Consider the following 12,024-nt stretch of genomic DNA (forward strand, 5'->3'; position numbering starts at 1 on the left):
CAGCTTCCCTGACAACACTTTCTGGGGACAACCAGGCATGGGGAGGCAAGTTGCTTCCAGACTCACCCCTTCGGGACACTGCAGGGCCCTCTATCTGATCTTAGCCTCTGTCGCCTCCCAAGAGTGCACAACCAGACCCAACTTGTGTGTGTGTATGACAACTGAGTGTGGACAAAGTCCTTTTATATATTAGAGAACAGTATGGTTTAGGGACATCACCAAAGTGTGGTCTTATCTGCAAATCATTCACTTTCTAGGTACCTGAACTTCCAGTTGATGACCTGTCATTATGGATTCATGTTTTCCCCATGAATCCCACTCCATTGTTGCAATAGTCCTGTTTGGCATCCTGAACATGGTTCACAATAGAAGGTGTTTCTCAAAATCCCCATGGAGACAAAGGTAGAACAAATACGTTTGAGGGAAGAAACAAGATTTCTCACTTGAAAAAAATACATTTAACTCATCTGGTTGCTCCTATTAGATGGGTAAAAAAATCAGCCTTTCTAAAACATTTAATTCAAATCATTTATCATTATTTAGTTTTCATCAATGAGGGAGCCTGCAGAAAACATCATTGTTGTCCAAGTCATTATGAACATAACAATACATTGTTTCTAGCTAATCAAAATGCTCTTTCTGAATCACCTTTCTTAGAGGATAATTTTGCTTCCCAGTGATAAAGATTGGGACTACCAAGTGCAATTTGCTGAATATTGATATACTCATAAATGACTCTTTAATGAAAACCACCAGTGCTTGGTTTTCTCCAAGCCTGCTAAGTAGGCACAAGCAGCGTTTACCCCTACTATATATTTCTTTGAAGTTTTGAACAGGGTCTGCCTGATCCATCCATTTTTAAAAGCTGGATATAAACCCCATAGGGTCCATGTCTGAATGGGGATATGGACGGACCTCAGGTCACCCTTCCCTCCTGTGCTAGCCTCTCTAGTCAGGGGTGCCCTCATAGCCTCATATGTCTCTATAGCTGAGACCCAAAATATAAATTTATATTAAGAAACTCTTTCCCCATCCTTTTCTCTAATCATATATTTAGTTACAGAAAATGTAAAAATAAAGAATTACAATTCATTTCCTTGATCTCATTCAGATTCAATTCTTACATTCTTTCCTTTGATGCCCAGTTCTTGTGGATCAGTGCAAACCTCTCTGGGATAAGACCTCCTGCATCAGTATGCGTGTAACCCTGAGAGCTGTTCCTTACACCTCTGCCCTGGCCTCTGGTCCAGGGCCCCATGTTAGCCTTTCTTCCTTAAAAGGTCCAGACCACTTGTCACACTCACTTAAAAAACACTCCACCATCACTTCTCGGACTTTTGGCCAAGATCAAGTACAAAAAGCACTCCACCGAATAACATGGGTTTCCTTTCTTCTTTCTCTTTATTCCACAAAAGTCCATCAGAATCATCTGCCCTACTGGAAACTGGTCGAAGAAAGCAGGCCTAGAAACTGCACGTAGAAGCTGATTGAGAATAGGGCTTTCAGGAGTCCGAATGCTAGCTCCCTCCCTCATTTCAGCACACCCCTGGGATAGTGGTGTCATCTTTCCAAGTCTGTGTCCAACTGTTAAGCAGAAAAACAGCACCACGCCTTTGTGTTAGAACAAGGATTTAGTGAGATCACTAACACGGAATGCATTTGGCACTGTGCCTGACTCGTGCTTAGTAAATATTCCTTGCTACAATTTTTCTGGTCCTAGTCACTTCCAGGTTACAAGCTTAATTGTCTTTATCCAGACAGTTATCATTTTATATGAATGTACTTGAGGGCTGGAGTGAGTGACGCGTTCACTGAGCAGTTCTGAGCGGGTGGCTCATCTAGAAGGTGGTCCTCACTTTCATGACCCTCTGTTCTTGCCTACAGCAAACAGTAAATCAGAAGGCTCGCCAGTCCTCCCCCATGAACCTTCCAAGGTGAAGCCCGAGGAATCCAGGGACATCACCCGGCCTAGCCGACCAGCTGTGAGTGCTTCTCTAACTCAGGGGTGACCTCTGTTAATCTACGATGGAGCACACAGGGTAAAGTGATTGGCAAGACACTCATGAGTTCAGCCAAAATTACTGAGATGAGCAAGAATAGATTCTGGAGTGCAAAAGGCTATCATCCCTGAGCAGCAGGGAAATGGTCCCACTTGGGTTGCTTCCCTTGCATTTAGGGGTTTCAACATTAGCATTCTTTCAGCAAATGAAACTTGGAATGCCTACCATTCCATCATTTCTATGCAGCAACCTTGGAAAAATGATATTGAAACTGGAAGTTAAAGAGACTTGGACATTGTGTTTGATTTTTTTATATTCTCCTCTGTCCCTATAGTATTTTACATGTAGGTTAATACTGCAGTTCTTCTGTAATCTTCCATGCCTCTAGGAGTGCGTTTGATGGATCAAAATGGGTAAACATATGATGTAAATTTAAACCTGGCTTCAATACTATGGCATGATAGGCCAGGCGATTTTCTTTTTTTCAAGATTTATTTAGTTTTATTGGAAAGGTAGATTTACAGAGAGAAGAAGATTTAGAGAAAGATTTTCCATCCACTGATTCATTCCCCTAGTGGCTGCATGGCCAGAGCTGAACTGATCTGAAGCCAGGAGTCAGGAACTTCTTCCAAGTCTCCCATGCAGGTGCAGGGTCCTTAAAGAATGAAATAAAAGCATACAAGCTGAAATATGAAATTTGAAAATTAATTTGGAATGCGTTAACAACTTATTTAAATTTGATAAGAATCTTTTCTACAAAATGGATGTCAAGTCTTTAACCTGAAAGTGAGGAAATATACTGAGAGTAATAACGAGAAATCCACGTTGTTCCTGGCTCACGTTCTCATTGCTAGTTTGTAATATCAGGGTTTTTTGTTTTTGTTTTTGTTTCACAAATTATTCCAATGTATCTAACTTGCTGCCTTTTCTCTGACTTTCTCTCCTTTCTGTGGCTCCTTCTGGATTGGGTTCTTCTTATTTCAGAGCTATAAGAAAGCTATAGATGAGGTCAGTATTCCCTTTGCTCGGTTGTGTTTTTGTAAGATGTCCCTCTTACCTGATTTCCTGATGTTGATCTTTGGGAAGATGTCTAATGGGATCACAGATGCAAGGTCACCGTGACCTGCTGGGTGGAGTGCCCCTCGAATGGAAGCTAGCCTGAGACCTTCGGGTCTCCCCATGGAAGGCATCAGAGACCTTTCTTCTAAGCTAAGTTTTCACCTTTGCTCTCTTCGATTGGCTCACAGCAAGTTAATGGCACTGTTTTACTACCCTGTGTCTTCCCGATTTAAACCTGCACCTGCCAGCCTGGCCAGGAGACAGCTCTGTGCTGCTTTCTTAACAGACAAGACACATCACTCCCAGGGCACTGCGAACTTACAGGGTGTGATTTGGAAGCAAAAAGTGACTGGATATTGTCAGGTTCATTTCGTGGAGCATTCACAACACCGTTCAGCCGCAACATCAACTTAATGGGTGTGGGTGAGTTAAGTGATGTTATCTCCCTGTCTGTGGAGACATCGTTCCACTCAAAAAAGACATGGCTTTGTCAACCACAGGTCGATTGTTAAGATGATTGACCACCTTACTGCTGTTGGCCAGAGCTGCGTAAGTAGAATTTTTTGATTTTTTTTTTTTTAAGATAGGTCTTGCAGAGATTCCAAAATGCATGGAATCTGAGACTACCATTATGGCTTTAACGGATGTCACTCTGCTGAACACTATTGTGTTGAATTTATGTGGGAAAAAGTACAGCATTGTGATGAGAAATTGGCTTTGAGATCCTCCAGTAGATAACTGACTGGGACAAATTTTCTAACATCTCTGGGCCAGACGTTCCCCACCCATCCAATGGGATAAAAAGAAAAAACTCCTGCCCTACCTTGCTTATTAGATTTCTTAGGCTTAGTCGAGGTCAGGTGTGCAGAAGCATTTGTGAAATATAAAAAGCTGCAGAAAGCCAGGAGATTGTCTTGTTTGTTGACGATGGGGCCAGAGGCTGGAGCTGGCAAGTGGAAAGCATGCTTTTGTGCTTCTAATCTTTATTGACCAGCCTCACTTTTTCCCTGTTATGACCATATCACCATTCAGAATAATCTGGAAAGTGACTATCATAGTCCTGAAAGAAATGTCAATCGTGTATAACATTGCATGTCTATAGTGTGTGGATGGCATGCACAGGAAGGGGAGAGGGAACCTTGTGTGCTGTGGCCTTGCTTGCTGCTTTCCTGCAACTGAGTGAGGACGACAGGGCTATCACCATGTTCAGTCATTTTCTGATAGAACAAAGGACGAAAGAGAATGCTATTCTTGGACTGTAGTATCCAATTTAAAAAAAATGTGTATGAACAACCCAAGGGCAGTTTCAGCTGGCTTGAAGCTGGCTAGTTAACTTGGGACATTTGGGGCTTTCAAGAGTTGCTCTCTGTAGTGCAGTGTGTTACCCCCCAGTGGAAGAGGTGAAAGGGGGCTTATAGCTGCACACTTCCACTGGGGCCACATGAAGCTAGGAAAAGCCCTGGAGGTGCTTCTCAAAGCCCTACATCTTGAGAAGCACTTACCGGATCCAGTGCAGACCCAGTGGGTCTCAACCCAAGAACCATTGCAAATGATTCCTTTCTTCCCCTTCTCTCAGAGGCAATGTCTGGAAACAGTTCAAGTTGTCATTGGGATTCAGAGGTACAAGGCAGAGCCACTGACATCTGTGCAAAGAGAAGAGAGAGCCTTCTAAACACCTGCAGTGCACCCCACAATTCTCCATGGTCAAGAGCTGCCTGGCCCCCACATGTCAATAGTGCCGCAGCGAGAAACCTTCCCCCCCTTTCCTCTCCAAAATGAGCTTCTCTCTTGGTGACTGCTTCTCCTTTTATCTCACCTGAGATTAAAATCAAAGTTGTAAAACTTCTTTGAAAATATGCTGCTTGTTGAGGCTAATTTAATGGTTCATTTTTTTTCCCATAAGAATCTATCTGTGGGAGTGCCCCATTAATTTGGCATTGATTTTTAATTAAAATAAGATGTCAGAGCACATGATAATTATTTAGTACGTGAAACTATTCTTTTGACTTTAGGCAGTTAAATATATGATATGAGGGCTACGCATGTAAGCAAATACTGGCTTTTCTGCCATTGCTCATAGAACCCTGGAAAGTTCTGGCACATATCCATTGATGGGGTGGAATTAACAATGATAAGGGGTCCAGTCCCTTTTTTCCTGACTTGAACAGAGAACAGACTGAAGCTAGTGTCCTAATTAAGGTTTCCCAAAACAAGATTATTTTATTACAAACAGAAGGAATCAGCTTAAAACTTAATAAACAAAATAATAGTTCAAAGAGTTGAAATTTGCACAATCTGTCTTAGTTCTAAAAAGAGAACTAAAAAATCGCATTTTTAGGGAAGGTGTGTATACATGTCAGCTTACATAAGCTTTTCTGAGTGAAAGATTCTATCAACTTGGTTGTCAAATGTGCTAGATCGAGGTGGCCTCTGAGTAAGAGTCTCCTCACTGTCTTTGAATCTGTAGTCCAAAGCAGCCAGCCATTTTGCAATATTTCTTTTTCAGTTATGAATCCTCAAATATTTTCATGCTGAATAACACTCTTATTTCTTAATACTCTTTAGCTCCAGGCTTGAGGCAGCCAAAGAAATGAATTAGTACAAAGGTTCATTATATTGGAGAAAATTTGTATCAATGCCGGAGAATAAAATGAATGAAAATGGACCTGAGCCCAGTGGTGTAAATTTTAGATTATATCTACTTCTTTAATCTTTGCTATCATAAATTTTTACATAGGGGATAAATGCAAAATGAAACTTCAATGAAACATGCAAACTTACTGGCAATGAGAGATTAATTTTTCCAACTAGAAGTACTGTTTTAGAGTTACTCTAAAGTAACTCTAAGTGCTCTTTTAGAGTTATTGTTGCCTTGGTATTTTCAGCTGCATCTCATCCTCTAAGTTGTTAAAAGTAATTTGTAGTTAATATATCAAGGAAGTTAGATATTTAATAGCAAAGAACACAGTAGAGAAATCAGCAGATCAGAACTTTAATTCTAAGTACAGTTTAGAAAAATGTAGCTCATTTTCAGAAAATAAAATTGCTTTAAAATCAATGAGCTATGGGACTAGCTAAATATTTCCCAATAATTGTAATTTAAAAGGAAAAAAACCCTTCTTGAAATGTCAGAAATGAAAAACCAAATCCTGGGGAAAAATGTATAATAAAACAAATCATCACGAATACATTATATTTTATTCACATAATCATTAATAATGGAAATAAACTATTTTAAACCATATTCTCTCTTTAAATTTATAATCAAATGTAACTTTTAATGACAAGTAACATTTTAAATGCTAATTCTCTTTGATGAAACCTAATATGAGCCGACTATAAAGAAATCAAAATACAAAGTAATTTGTTATTTTATTGATTTGTGAGGTTATGATATCCTTTTCATTGCTTTAGCAAATATCTAGGTGATATTAGACTATTCAAGCATAACAAACACTCCACTTTCTCTTCCATTTGATAAGCACTGGCAATTGTTCAGAGGAAAAACTGTCAAAGGTTGAGAAGCAGATGTTAGTTTTTCCAACTTTGGCTTATTGCCACTCCTGCTAAACAAACAAACAAACACCATGAATAAAACTGCCTAAGATTCTAACTATGTGATAGATTTCCTTTTTTGACACTCTTTATATTTAAACATCATTGATCCTTTTCAATGCAATTCTGTTTTCACCTGCTTGGATGGGGTGACAACCCACTGAAACTGAAGGCATGTGTTTGGGCAAATGTGTTTGTGCCAGCATGGAAGAACCCAGGCGAGTGTGTTCGTGTATTTAGTCCACACCTTGAGTCTTCACACACTTAACCTTTTCCTTAAAAAGTCACTGTTTCTTGCCCTTTGAGTTCTATGACATCAGAAAGAAATGTGCCTTTCATTGAACTCCTGGGTGTTTTGAACTTACTGAATTTAAATACAATGTGGAAGTTCTGACTCCAAGTTTTAACCGATATACTCATGTCTGACTTACAGGTGGCTGTAGAGAAACATGCTATACCATTACTATGTTGTTAAAATCACAATGATAATTGAACTACACACATTTATTAGTTTCTTATCGATTTGGATAGATTTTATATCATCATCTAGATCACCTAGATTGTGCTGATCCTACATCAGGTGAATTGAACAAATACATTTCTGCATTGAGGTAAAGAGAGAATATGGCCATAAGAAAACTGTGGGATTTAGTATTTTTCAATGAGTTTTTTTTCTTCCTAATTCCCTGTCTTTCACTGAATGCTCTGATTCCCACATGGGTCCCTATATAGGGAGAAATGGTAAGACTGACGTCCAGTTGCCTCTTCCTCTCTGCATGCTGTACCATGGGCAGTTGAACCCATGCAAAGTAGAGTGGCCATGCTGTGGCAGAACTGCTTCTCTCTCTCTCTCCCGCGTTGCTCTGAAAGCATGAATGATCAGAGGCAGTCAGACACTCAGCCCGCCATGTGCCTGGTGACCCAACGCCACCTCATCACATCCATAAGGCTAAAGGTTTCACCATCCTCCTGGACCCTGCAAAGTTGTCTCTCCCTCTGGGAGTTCTGCACCTCTGTTGCTGTGTTCTCCACCAGGGGGTCTGATGGAGAACTGGAATGGAAAACAAAAGAACATGAGACTCCCGTCCTTGTGAGCGAGGACTCGGGTTTTTTGTTTTTGGTTCTAGTTTTGTTCTGTTCTGGCTCCACATGGCAGCGAGCCCAGGCTTTGGGTGGGCCATCATTTGATGCGGTGCCTCTGCTCTCCAGGAAATGATGATGCACTCGATGAGTCAGTAGAGTAGCTGGAACCTTGGGATTATTCTGGGACGGACGATAGATGTGGCAGAGTAGAGGTAGAGGGGAGAGGCCATTGCTATGGCTTGGGTGGGAACCCTGGAACACTGCAGAGCGATTTCTAATCCCATGCATTTTCCCATAAACTCTGAGGGTGCCCAACTTCACCTTCCCGAAGTAAAATGAGAACTTCCTGTCCGCGTATATGTGTATGCACACAATATACATACGTATATATTTGAAACTCAACAGTCTCAGTCTTGCTATGGGTCTTGAACAAAGTGTGAAAGGATTTCATCTTTTTTCTCTAGCTTCTACATGCTGCAAACATCGTTTCCTTAGCTCCATGCAGTAACTATGTTTGTCACAGTTCTATAGACAGCTGCTTCTTTTCTTGTTGCTTAAGCTGGAACCCTGATTTGCTGAGAGAAGTCCCTGGGGTCCTCTAGACATGTCACACACACTAAGCAGAGCGTCTCTGTTTGTAGGATCTGACAGCATTGGCTAAAGAACTGAGAGAACTCCGCATTGAAGAGACAAACCGACCACTGAAGAAGGTGACCGACTACTCCTCCTCCAGTGAGGAGTCGGAGAGTAGTGAAGAGGAGGAGGAAGACGGCGAGAGCGAGACCCATGATGGAACAGTGGCTGTCAGTGACATTCCCAGACTGATGTAAGAATATCATAATGTAAACATCGACAAGGAGGGACCTAGAGATCTCTTGCAAGAGAAAACATGAGTTACATAAAGGAGCCTGGGTGGGTCTCTAACAAGATGAAACGACATTGGGGATCTGGGTTTCTCTGAATGTAGAAGACTTTTTAGGATTCCTTTGCCCCACAGACACAATCATTTAGACCACATTGTGTTTCCAAGACTGCACATTTTACCTGCCTGTTGCCATTGGACTATCTGTCCCTTTGGTGACTCTGCTTGGGTCTTTACCTTTGGCAACCAGACTGTGCAATCACAGTGATATCTAGGAATGACAGTGAACAACATGAGACATTTGTTCATCTTACACGGATCACCACTATCATCAGCACATGGGAAGTAATGCACTTGACAGTGCAGGTTAACATCCCAGCCTGCAAATCAGACATCATATAATCAAGCAGTGAAACTTGCAAGTGTCTCATTTGAATATTCCTTGTTGGTGTGTCCTGCTTCGTCCCCTTCGTTTCCTGTCTTCTTTCATCTTTTCTCTGTAGCCCGTGTCTTCTTTCCATGCTTTGTCAATCTCTTTGTGTATTTATATCTACATTTACACTTGATCTTAGCCAGAAGGCCGAGAAGCGATTATATCCTCATTTATAGCTACCTGTGTTCCCCCTAGTAGTAAATAGCATTTCGTTTTTTCCTTTTCTTTTTTCTATCATGAGAGTAGATCATACAAAAGATCTGATCCTTATGCCCATTCTGTTTCCTCCCTGCCAATAGGCACAAGTGCCCCTTCACTGGTTTATGTTAACTCAGATAGAACAGGATGGCAGTTCCACGCCTCCTCTGTTTATCTCCAGCTCTGACTCAGTTGCTGGTTGCTCATAAGACCACAGGCCAAAAATGTTTGTTCTGCCAGTGGAGTTTGGAGAAGCATGACTGCCAGTCTGAAGGGAATGATTGATTAATCATCATTTCACTCAAGCAATTCTTAGAAGCAAATCTGATTATCATAGTGAAAATCCATACGTGTTATTTTACTGTTGGTTATCCAGCTATTGACAAACACACATGTGCTAAGATATGACATTTTGAAACCAAGTGTATGAAATTGCCCTTTTAATCACAAATAAAATTGTCCTAGAGGCAAAATCACTAACCAGAACATTTCTGCCACCCACACTGGTCGTTTCCGTGTGTTGGTCTTCATTCAATATTGCTGCCTTCTTCTCACCAATGCTCTGAATTCCGTTTATGCGCTGAGCACGCAGCTATGAGGATGAAAGTCAACTGTGAAACTAAGACTGCTGAAATAGTCACTATGTGTAGGATTCTGCCTTCCCAAAGTTTATATTCTAGTTGGAGGCAAACATTAGTAGACGTGGGAAGCTGCAGGCTGATACCGAAATTTAGAATAACCATTGGCAGTGAGGAAAGGAGCAGGGCATTTGGCTTAAGCCCTCTGTCATGTTTTAGCAATGCTATTCATCCTTACACCTCTGAAGGCAGCCTTTCCCCCGCTCCAGAAAGATCCACCTTCCTAAAACTTCCTGAGTAGACCACTCTGGGTTTCTTTTTATTGTCTAGCACTTTCCTGCTTCCTGAAAAATCACTTCTTCACAGGCTATCCCCCACAGGTCAAGTCTGTTCTCTCCTCTTTTCTGTCGCTGTATTGTATGTTTAGTCCTGTTTATTCATGGAGTCACTTGACTCAGGAGATGATGATGATGATGATGATGATGACAGTGATGTTGATGTAGTGTTGTCCTCCCCCTCTTGAATTGTGAGATCCCAAGGACAGACTGTTTTACACATCTCTCTGCTCCCTCTATTCTTGCATGGTGCCTAAAGTCCCCTTTGGTGACTGTGATTCACATTTAACTCCCGCACGCTGAATCTGCCAAGTCCTAACTTTAAAGAGGCATGGTGTAACCCAAGACACTTGGATTACACCATATCTCTTTAAGACACAAGGGAAAGGCATCAACGCAGACAAGAGCACAGGTAATGTTGGCATCTCAGGGGAAGACCTGAAGACACCCAAGGTGAGTTTGGTGGGAACATAGAAAGTATGCGGTGTAGAGGGAGCCTGGACTTGTGAAACCAGACCAGGAGGTGAGTGCTTTATCAGGCAGTCGTTGGGAGCTGTTGAAGCTGTGTTGGGAAGGAATGACACTATCATTGCTGTGTTCGAAAGAGACCAGCAAGACGATTCGGAAAGAGGCAGACTAGAGACTGGTAAAAAGCCTTATAAGCTTTGCGCTGATAGTTCAGGTAAGAAACAAGGTGATGATGGAGTGCTTGTCCTGGATGTGATTATTAAAGAAAGGGTAAATTTTAGAAACAGATCATCATCCATTAAAGCATATTTAATATAATTTACATAATCTAGTAACATTTAATTATATACGAGATACACTAGAAAGTTGAAAGATGCAAATATATGTATGTTTATTCCAACGTGATAAATACTATGCATATATTTTCTGTGTTTGTGCAATGAATACAATCTGTTCTCAAGCATGACAGTCACAGGCCTAACAAACTTCACACTATTAAAAATTCCTTATTAAACATGTGTTCCTTTAGATATAGAGTATTTTGCAGTTAGAGTCTTCCTTGTAGACGTTCTTATTCCTTTTATTTTCTATTGTTAATATAAAAATTACATATTGGACTATGTATTTATAGAGCAGAAAATGAAAATACAACACACGTCGGGACCATGAAGTGTGCACAGAAGTGTTTTCTCAGTATTGGAGTCCCTGCCATTCAGACAAGCAGCTGTGGATTCTGATTTTCAAAACAGCTGCTTTTTTTCTTTAAACAAATTAGTATTTGTTGATGAAAGTATAGCTTAAAAGAATGCATATGACCAAGTTAGTGTCCACAAATACCAGTGACACTATTTCCAAATGCTTTATGTGTAGAAGAAAAATATTAAATTGAGGGAAACAAGAAAATCATGAAAGGGATAGCCTCTGCATAATATTAACAATAAGGAACTTTTATGAAATCCTCAGTTATGTAATACTTTTATGATTAGGGGAAAATAATAGTTTCACAAAATAGAAATAAAACAACACGTAAGTTGACCTGCCTTGTATCAAGCAAACCAAAGAGGCATCCTTTGGTGGCAGTGACGTTCCTCCAGTACCAGCAGGTGCCTTCAATCAGGATGTAAGGCACAGTAGTGGTTGCCAGAAGTGCCTGCTGCTACACAGAGTTCTATACCATTCAAGAAAGTCCCACAGAAGGCCAACTGAACAACAGTGCCATGTAGCTCTGTGTCCCCTCTTTCCCACTCTTACTAAAAGCCGTGGTGGTGACCTCACTGCTGGAGGGCTTGCTGTCCTTGCCCTAAGTCCTCTTGGCTCTCCCAGTTGCGTTCAGGCTCTGGAGTGATGAATGCTGTGAAAGAGTGCTTGCAGGCGCTCCATCCCAACCCCTTACAACCTATCACACCCCTGGAGTCCAGAATTTCCTCTAATACACACTCAGGCCAAACGGACC

The 12,024-nt window shown here is 41.1% G+C and overlaps 1 protein-coding gene across 7 annotated transcripts in view; it reads left to right on the forward strand.

Moving 5' to 3' along the window:
* TNIK (TRAF2 and NCK interacting kinase) overlaps positions 1-12,024 on the forward strand; it is a 397,078-nt gene that overhangs the window by 355,181 nt on the left and 29,873 nt on the right. For 4 of the 7 annotated variants that reach the window (XM_058661109.1, XM_004591298.3, XM_058661113.1 and 1 more), the window contains 3 exons: positions 1,885-1,982; positions 2,985-3,008; positions 8,339-8,523. In XM_058661109.1, the coding sequence (XP_058517092.1) occupies positions 1,885-1,982; positions 2,985-3,008; positions 8,339-8,523 (307 nt within the window). The remainder of the gene's footprint in view (positions 1-1,884; positions 1,983-2,984; positions 3,009-8,338; positions 8,524-12,024) is intronic. The other 3 variants (XM_058661110.1, XM_004591299.3, XM_004591301.3) reach the window with 1 other exon arrangement.

Source organism: Ochotona princeps, chromosome 3 (assembly GCF_030435755.1).
Source record: "Ochotona princeps isolate mOchPri1 chromosome 3, mOchPri1.hap1, whole genome shotgun sequence".
NCBI lineage: Eukaryota > Metazoa > Chordata > Mammalia > Lagomorpha > Ochotonidae > Ochotona > Ochotona princeps.